Source organism: Gymnoscopelus microlampas (assembly GCF_963454915.1).
Source record: "Gymnoscopelus microlampas genome assembly, chromosome: 14".
NCBI lineage: Eukaryota > Metazoa > Chordata > Actinopteri > Myctophiformes > Myctophidae > Gymnoscopelus > Gymnoscopelus microlampas.
Window position 1 is genome coordinate 37270502 of NC_139951.1, and position 10142 is coordinate 37280643.

Below are 10142 nucleotides of genomic sequence, written 5' to 3' on the forward strand. Positions count from 1 at the left end.
CTGAGCTACTTATACTTATAGTGGAGTAAATTTGACCAAGAAGTTTCTGTACTCTTACTTAAGTACTGGGGTCGAGTACTTCGTCCACCTGAAGTACTGAAGTACATCCTTGCATGCCCAGACACACACACAGGCTCGTATCGTCATTGGGGCCAATGAGGCCATGGCCCGGTCTGTAAACCCAGCTTGTCCCTGTGTAGGGGCAAGATCCGCCAGGGGAAAAAAACTAAAAATCAACATTAGCAGCCTCACCCTATTCTGTTGTAGCCGACCACAGAAAGTCGCCTTTGTTTTCAAATAGGGCCATTTGCATTCGGCCGAATTGTTAATGAGTGGCCATTAAAAACCAGTTTAGCTGTCAAACCGGTTCTGGCCCGGTCAACGTTAGAATCCACCAAACGCCACTGCACACACATACTGTAGGTCACACACAGTTAGACATCTGGATCTCAGCACACACACCACATGCACAAGCTTAGAAAACAGCATGCACATGCATTCTGTACTCTGTTTTATCCAATAAATCGACTTGAGGAACAAGTACCAACAGGTCTGGACCTTTCAACTTCTTCCTACACACGCTTGCACAATATACTACAAGAGCAACACCCTGGAACACAGATAGTTTCTGGTAAGTCTGTTAAGTGTACTAGACCATACCCGGTCGGCGCAGCGCATCCGTGGGGGGATATGCGCACATGATCTGGCAACCCGGGAGGCAGTTCGTCCCATAGCTGTTTCTGGTAAGTAAAGTGTATACTAACTGTACTGTACAATGTTCTCTGCATTGAATTCACATTATCAAGACATATGACATGTCTTTTTCGTAAACTGAAGAATAAGAGCCTTTGGTATAAAGTTAACAAAGGAAGGTTTACATTGAACTAATCTGAGTTCCCAGAAGTTTTCGCCGGCTCGGCGAGGAACTTCTGGGCCAGAGCCCTGGGATTTGTGGGCGGGATGTTATTTACGCTCTGAATCTGAGCGGACACGCCTCTTACCGGTCTGAGAGCTGTGCAACTCGTCTAAAAAGTCCGACGAGAGGCAAACAGCAGTACACAACAATGGCGGCCGAAATTTCTCAAGGGGAAATTGCTTCCCGTCGATCCTATTTAGATGCAACACCCACTGCATGTGGATCCCGCCCCCTTTTCTTCATTGGCTGTTGATTTGAATCACAACGCAGTGGCCGCGCCCCCGCCGTCCAAACTCCGAGGCAATGCCTCCCAGACTAACATTGAACTAGCAATGGATCGTTCTTTTTTATAAATTAAAGTGAAAGTATGTAATTCCTCACATCCCTTGTTCTTGCTAAATGCAGAGAGCTGCTTTTCTGTGTTGTGTGTAGTAACAAGTTTAGAAATATATACAAAATAAGTTTTACACTCCTCAGATATGACATCTTAATCAATTAATCAACTTAATTAATATACTATTTGATATGTAGATTTCATAGATGTGCAGATTTTCTTATCCATTTGTACACTCTCAAAGTAAACAGCACAATTACATTTATAATACTTTGTCTAAAAGGTCCGTCCCAATTGAAAGTCCTTACGGTCTTGTTTCCATTGGGGTCCTTGGTATTCAATTCATAGACATATATAGTGTGGTATATTGAAATAAGTATATAGTCTAGAAATACCTGAGATGAACACACATAAGGACTCATATGGTCTGATTTGAACCACACAAAGCACAGATCTAGAGACACACATCCCCCGCAGGATGCTACACACTGGATGCTCCTATGGTTAATGAGTAACAGTCATTTAAACAGCACATGGTCCTTGTACTTACATACATACATGCATCCATACATAATATCATATACCATTATACACTAATATACCAGTACCCATATTGTGATGCATTCACATTACAATACAACCATGCATATTATTAATGAAGGCCTAATAAACATAGTCCATTGATTCTGGTCAACCTTAAAACTGATACTAGTTGGCCTAGTAAGACATTCCCGATTAGTTACAGAAACCCTAAACCCTTTCATAGGAGATAAGGGCCCATTCTTGTAGGAGGTCCAGATGTCCAGTATCCAGGGGACATCTGACCTTAGCTGACCACTATATTGTTTTAACCAACTCACACAATAGACTTACACACACACCAAACTACTTAATTTAGCACATACATATTTACACACATAGTCTCTCTCAGCACTCGTAACACACACACCTACGTGCACACTGAAGTACATCCATACATGCCCACACACACACACACACACACACACACACACACACACACACACACACACACACACACACACACACACACACACACACACACACACACACACACACACACACAGGACACACACACACAGTTAGGCATCTGGATCAGAACACATACACCTTGTGCACAAGCCTATAGAAAACAGCATGCTTGTGCACACACACTGGGTATAAATATCTAGTTGAATTCTGTCACTATATCAATATATGCATGCACTGTGTATTATGGCTACTATATGCATGCACTGTGTGTATCATGGCTACTATATGCATGCACTGTGTGTATCATGGCTACTATATGCATGCACTGTGTGCATCATGGCTACTATATGCATGCACTGCGTGCATCATGGCTACTATATGCATGCACTGTGTGCATCATGGCTACTATATGCATGCAATGTGTGCATCATGGCTACTATATGCATGCACTGTGTGCATCATGGCTACTATATGCATGCACTGTGTGCATCATGGCTACTATATGCATGCACTGTGTGCATCATGGCTACTATATGCATGCACTGTGTGCATCATGGCTACTATATGCATGCACTGTGTGCATCATGGCTACTATATCAGTGTACTTAACATCAGTGTCACTGTCACTTGTCACCAGAACCACCAGAAGAAGCAGCAAGCAAGAAAGAAAGATGGCGGCCTCAAGCACACATCACGAGGTAGGTGTATGTACAACAACAATAATAAAACAATGTGGGCAATGCTGGCTATTGTGCATAATTATAAATAATAGATATAGAGATGTCTCGTCTTGATTATGGTGTGTCAATGTCACTGCAGCCACCACAATGATATTTTTTATGGTAATACAGAACAGGCACACTATCCGCGCTGTTTGTGTAAACAGAAATAATTCAATTCCATAGCAATCCACACAGACCGAAGATAAACGAGGGAACAAAGACAGACAGAGCTTAATGCGCACATCCCCCAGCAGAAAATCATTTGTACATTCAAGTGGTCTGATTAATACATGTGTTTGATTTGTGGAAGCCTTGTGTTGTTATTTAGCCTTTTTGAGGCATGGTCAAATCAACAAATTGTAGTTCATGGTCAGTCCTTCATCCTGGCGCTGTATAATAGTTAGTTAAATATTAGCCTTCCCAAACTTCAGGCTCACCCGCCGCCTGTGATCGGAGCATGTTTAAATAAACGTAAATGTAAAATGAAATATCGTGCAGCTCTACTTCACATCCAAAATATTGAGAATGAAGCTGAGATTTGAAGATTTTCTGTTTGTACCAGAAATCACTTAAGGAAGACATCTTCAGCACTCTGGAGGAGCTTATAAAAGATGACTTCGAGAGGTTCCACTTTTATCTGCAACAGCCTGCTAACCTTGAAGGCCGTGAACCGCTCCCAGAAAGCCTTCTGGAGAAAGCTAGCAGGATAGACACTGTCAAACTGTTGATGCATACGTACCCTAATAATGCAGGTCAGATCATGATGAATGTTCTGAAGAAGATCGGCAGGTATGATCTGCTTCAACGCTTTCTACCCAAAGGTACCAGTAAGACTCCCTAATCGGGAGATAAGCGACCGTAGGTCACATGTATACAGAAGAGGGCTGTAACGGCGATTTGTTCCTAGTTGTGTGGGCAATGGATAGTTTTGTTTGGTGGTCTAAATGTGGGATTGTTTGTGGGGGGCAAGCCCCCGAGTTACGGCATTTTATGTGAGCTGCAGTGGCAGGGGGTCCTCCACTGGGGGCGCCACCACTTTTGCATCCGTTCTGGAGCACCAGGAGTGGGTGGTCCCCGGGAATGCCCCGTGAGCAGCCCCGTTGGGGTGGTCATTTGGTAATTTGTCCACATGTGCTCATTTTTTACACTTGGGGGTCCCCGAGGCAGCTGGGGGTCCCTGGAGCGCCGGGGGTCCTTGGAGGGTGTAGTTTGGCAGGTAAGGAGTGTGTGTGCAAAATGTGGCATGGATCGGGGCAATGGGTGCGGAGATATGAGCAGGGCAAAAGTGTGACGTGTGTGACGGAGTGACGGACGGACACCTGGAGCAGCTTTCTGTAGTAAGTGCGACCTACGGTCGCAACCAAGAACCAACAACTAACAACTATTATCTCAAATTCCAAAATCTGAGATAGTCCTTTAATTGCAATATTCTATGGGGAGAGATTTGTCTCAAAATGATTTGTGAATCCAGTACCATGATGCACAAATATTCTATGATTTAAAAATGTGTTTTGAGATGCAAGGTTATTACACTTTAAAGCATAGATGGCTCAGAAACATGTTTGTGTGTGTTTCGCTGACAGTCTAACCCACAACTCAATTTTAATTCCCCTTAGAGTGTCAGTTTGTGGACCAACAACGGCGTTCCCTCATTTGGAGAGTGGAGAAAGTGGAACACATCATGAATCTGCTCCTTAGAGAACGTGTCATCACAAAGAAGGGCTCCATTGATGTGCTGTCTATGTCCACCACTATGGAGAAGATGGCCAAACTCTATGAGCTCCTGGATTCATGTGAACCAGAAGCCAAAATCGTTTTCTACAAAGGTCTTGAGCAAAATGAGAAGTATCTTCTCGAAGATTTGAAGTAATTGTCATTATATTAATTTATAGGCCATATTTGAAATAAAACAAATTACGCACACACACACACACACACACACACACACACACACACACACACACACACACACTGCTGCACATGCTTAACACACAGAGGAAAAAAGATAACGAATTGATGACATACTATATACAGAGATTCAACAGTTGTTTTGTTTTTTTTTGCCACTCAAGGGTAAATGAAACATCGCCTTCTCCAGATAGACAGACTGCCCATAATAGCTGAGACAGAACAGTATTTAGCCAACTTTTTTGCATTTGTCTTTTGCAATCCACCTAATTGCATGCCGTGGAGCACAAGTTTGTGGACGTGGCCCAGACTCCCAAACACAAGGACAATAAGTTGACAGTTATATCCCAAGGCCATAATACGTTCCACCAAAGGTTGATATTTCATACGTTTGGATGTAAAACAAATGTCCATATACAAATCAAATGGGCAGCCTATTTCGAAGATAGTAACGTGTTTTCTCATTTCTCATTTCTCATCTCATCACACACACACACACACACACACACACACAAAATCAAATGATAATAATAGATGTACTCTGTCTGTCTGTCTGTCTGTCTGTCTGTCTGTCTGTGTGTGTGTGTGTGTGTGTGTGTGTGTGTGTGTGTGTGTGTGTGTGTGTGTGTGTGTGTGTGTGTGTGCGTGTGTCTGCGTGTGCGTGTGCGTGTGTGTGTGTGTGTGTGTGTGTGTGTCTGTCTGTCTCCAGGGGTGTGTGTCTTTCTAGAGTCTTCTCTGAAGTGGTGGATCACTCAAACAGGGACATTGTGAGTATATATAAGACACATGATATATATATATGTGTCTTTTTATGTGTTCATCGGATAACACATCAAAACACATCATGGACTTGTCTTTTCTCATTTATTTAATAATAGAAGTGCAGGAGTAGCTTATAATTTAAAAAAAAAACTAAAAGAAAGTGCTTCTCGGAGCACAGGTCTCCGCCAGGTCAGGTAGGTTATTGTGGGCCAGCAATGTTCGGAAGTCGCCAATCAGGACAGAATGTGAAAAATCGGACAGAACAGTCTTGGATCACTTGACTATAGAGATAATGTGTAAAGATGTGCATGATGTTTGGACAACATTTGTAGGAGTAATTTGTAGGAGCATACGACTTGTAAATTTAGAGACACAAATACAAATGAATGTGCAGCATTTGTGATTTTGTTTTGCACAAGTTACGAATGTATGTATGTAATGTATGTAAGTTGACACACAAATGTTGTTATATGAGTTACAAATGTTGATATATGAGTTACTTATCTGACAATAAAAGTTATGAATTGCGCTTTACAAATGCAAATCTGATTTACATTTACAAATATCTTTGAGACCCGTTTGGTACGAATTGCCTCAACGAGTACAAATCTGTTTTACAGATACTGTTCTATGCCTCTACCCACAATTCTCTGCTCTGAGCTCCCTATTTAGTTACCTATTATGACATTTGTAATATGAATCTTTTCTTTAAAAATATTTGTGTATGTGTGTGTGTGTGTGTGTGTGTGTGTCCTGCAGAAAGAATACTACAAACTGACTCATAACCCACGTGGGACATGTTTGATCATTAACAACGAAATATTCGACAACAGCGAAAACAGCGAAAACTTCAAACTTCAAAATAGAAGAGGAACTAATTTCGATGAGGGTATGTATCCCTGCTTTGGTGATCAAATCTAATTTGTTTTAGGATAACAGTTACTTTAGATCAGGGGTGTCAAAGGTGCGGCCTGTGGGCAAAATGTGGCCCGCGGATAATAAATCAGTAAATCAATCCAATCAATCCTCCTTTCAAAGTCCCAAGTTGTCAAGCTCGGCTAGAGGGTTCGCTCTAGAGCCTCTATGCATGATTTGCTGTTGTATTCATAGAAACTAGATAAGAAGATAACTGCAGAGTGGCTCCATAGTGAAACTACTACTGAATTTGTTAACATTCCTCTCACGTACATAGCCATATATCCGCTGAGGTTATCCTGACCAACCAATCAGTTGATCAGAGAGCCGCAACATCTATGCCCAAGTATGGTGTATATGACACCTGATCTATGTGAGTCTATTCATGACACCAGTCTCCAATAAGTCGGGCCATGACACCTGTCCCTAAGGTGTCAGTCCATGACAATATGGAGCTCTACGCTGTCAGTCCATGACCATATATGGAGCTTTAGGCCAACTACATTGGCCTAGAGCTCCTAGAGCTAGACTGAACTGATGATGTCACCTTTATGTTGTTTCACTCAGTTGTTCTGACATCATGATGAGGTCACAATAGGCTGTCCATATATGGAATCCTGGGTTGATCGCTATGTGCATTTATGATGTATTGTAACGTTCTCTGTCTTCTTCCCTCTCTTTTTTCAATTTGTATCACACAGCCGCTTTGAACTCAGTGTTCGTCAAGCTGGGCTTTAAGGTGAAGATACACAACAACCTCACAGCAGATAAGATACGTCAGGTTCTGTTAGAGCTGGGAAAACAAGACTTCAGCATGGCAGATGCTCTGGTACGTGACGTTCAACATCTCTAAATAAGATATTTCACTGTGTATTCCTGTTTTCAAACAGTAATGAGCTGTTCTGACTCTGATCTTAGGTGGTGTGTGTGCTGACTCATGGGAAGAAGGGATGCGTGTTTGGTGTGGATTGCGAGGAGGTTTGTCTCAGAGAAGTGACAGAGCCCTTCAGAAGCAGGAATGCCCGCACCTTGGCCGGGAAGCCCAAGCTCTTTTTCATCCAAGCGTGCCAGGGAAGCGGCTTCCAGGAGGGAATGCTCGTGGATGAAGAAGAGGCTGATGGTCGGAGTGACCACAAGGAAAACGAGAACTCATACTACAGGCCAAAGTCCATTTCAAACGATGCAGACTTCCTGATGGGTATGGCAACCATACCGGATTACTGTACAGTCCGGAATATTAACATAGGTGCCTACTACATCCAGGCGCTGTGCGAGGAGCTTGAAAAAGGAGCAGCCAGGTAAGAGGGAGGTTTCAATAACTGTCAGTGTTGACACATGGCTTGACTTTACAGGCCTAGGTCGCCAAAAAGAATGCATGTGTCAGGGCAAACTTTACATTTAGAAGCTGCCATGAAAGTATAACAAACCGAGAAGTGTCTTTTGGTAATTTATTTGAACGTTCCCATACGTTTCCAAACGGTCTCACCATCAGAATGAGCCCCGATCTGAGGGCACAGCACCTTTTTATTGAGGTGCCTAAGTTGCCTCCTAGTCCTACTTTCCAGACAGCCCAGTCTCATAGGACACTATTTCCCAAACAGTGGGTCGTGGATCCATTTTCGTGGGTCGCGGGTGAATGTCCCTTTATTTTTGTATCAATTCATTTTGTCAAGATTTCCACAAAAACTCATTTCAACACATTTAATAATAATAATGTCATGAATAAAATAAAATCTAAGAAATTCCCTAAATTAGAAACCAAATGTAACAAAGTGACCGGGGTCAATTGTAACGATGTGTTTTCAATGCAAGCAGATTTTTTGTCTGGGATTTCATACTTTTATGTTAGTAAATTAACATATTTCACTAAATGTCACTACATTTCAAAGTAAAAATGCATTTAAATAAAAAATAGACATACATTTGAAAAAACAAAATTGAAAAATAAAATTATTCGAATAAAAATACAAAATAATTGTAATTATGTATACAAAACATTCGTAAGTAAAACTGTTAAATTATAAAAAAAAAGACATATTACTTAGTGATGTGCTTTTATTTGAGATAAAGTGTATTAATATGATTTATTTTTACAGTGTTACAATTGCCCCCAACCACTGTTACAACTGCCCCCGTCACGGGGGCAATTGTAACACTGTGACTCATTGCATTCAAATTAATATTTTAGTCTTGTCCTTATTAGTGAAAGCTTAAAAATTATATTATTAATTAGGGCACATATATATGTTTCTTATAGCAAAATATGACTAGGATATTTCAAGTAGTCTGTGAATTATGAAGGCAAATACAAAAAGTGTTACTTTTGTCCCCGGTCTCCCTAATTGGAGCACACAGGTAAATGCACAACTCTTTACAATGATAAATGCATAAATTATGAAAAGGCCTCATAGAGTAAAAATATCACCCACAACCACAATTATCATATCTGACAGATGGAAACATGCACACGCTTTTTATGTGGTCACCATCATGCAATACAACAATAATGGTCATGATTAAAATACAGTCTAGGTTAGGAAATATAACACCCGCTTCAATTAATCAAAGGACATGCTTTTGTAGCAGAGTGGCTAACAACCTCAGCCTGATGGACTAAAAGTCTAATATCTCCCCTGAGTTATAGGGAATTCCCTTTGGCTTAGTGGATAAGATGTTGGCTTTCCACGCAGGAGACCCGGGTATAAATCCCAGGCGTTACACTTACCCTGGCGTTTCAATCATTCATCAGAGAATAAATTAAACACAATGGTTATATTGTTGTGCCAGAGATTCACATTCATGCACATTAAAGGTTGAATTCCCCCTAATAACATCATATTCTGTAATTCAGTAGTATTTTCCCAATATAATGTTCTATTCTGCTGTCCTACTGTTTTCCAGAGAGGAGGATATTCTGGCCGTCCTGACACGTGTGAACATGGAGGTTGGCAGGTTTAGTTTTAGTTTGAAACGTCAACAACAAGTCAAACAAACACCAGAACATAAAAGCACCCTGACCAAGAAACTCATCCTCAACTTCATCAGATCTGAAGATCTTACACAGGATGACTGACAGGATGTGAATAAAAGTTGTCTATGGATGTGCATTTATAGTTTTCCCATTACATATTCATAATTTGCACAGTTTTTTAGTTTTCTTCAATATTTTGTTTTATATTAATCATCAAATATAATCACTGAAAGGACATTAATAGAGTACAGAAGTCCTGACGTCACTCGTGCATCCCCAGGTTCGTAAAGTAATTTCGCTATGGAGGGGTCATCATAGAATTGTCTCATAGAAGAATTGTAGTCCAAAAATAAACAAACTGTCTTGGCAATATTGTCAGGGAGGAGGTTCTGTATCGTTTATGATAGTCAGTCACTTATATTTGATACAGTCTGTTTCTGGCGAAAATGTAACTAATTCGGCAGAAGTAACATTACGTTTTGTCACTGTCAGTTGATGCTTCATATCCATAAGAGTCAAACCGCCAGGGTCATTTTCTTATTTTTGTAACACAGTTCTTATTTGACGTGATATTTACGTCTATGGGTATTCAGAATGGGGGTGGAAACCCGCGAACCAGGTAGA

At 41.1% G+C, this 10142-nt stretch overlaps 1 protein-coding gene across 1 annotated transcript; it reads left to right on the forward strand.

Annotated features, from left to right (window-relative positions):
• The first annotated feature begins 599 nt into the window (after positions 1-599).
• LOC311060468 (caspase-3-like) lies at positions 600-10142 on the forward strand. The gene is made up of 9 exons (XM_084078650.1): positions 600-631; positions 2878-2938; positions 3525-3783; positions 4579-4828; positions 5580-5637; positions 6392-6521; positions 7249-7376; positions 7466-7845; positions 9449-10142. The coding sequence occupies exons 2-9, from the start codon at positions 2912-2914 to the stop codon at positions 9618-9620; spliced, it is 1404 nt and encodes a 467-aa protein (XP_083934776.1). The 5' UTR covers positions 600-631; positions 2878-2911; the 3' UTR covers positions 9621-10142.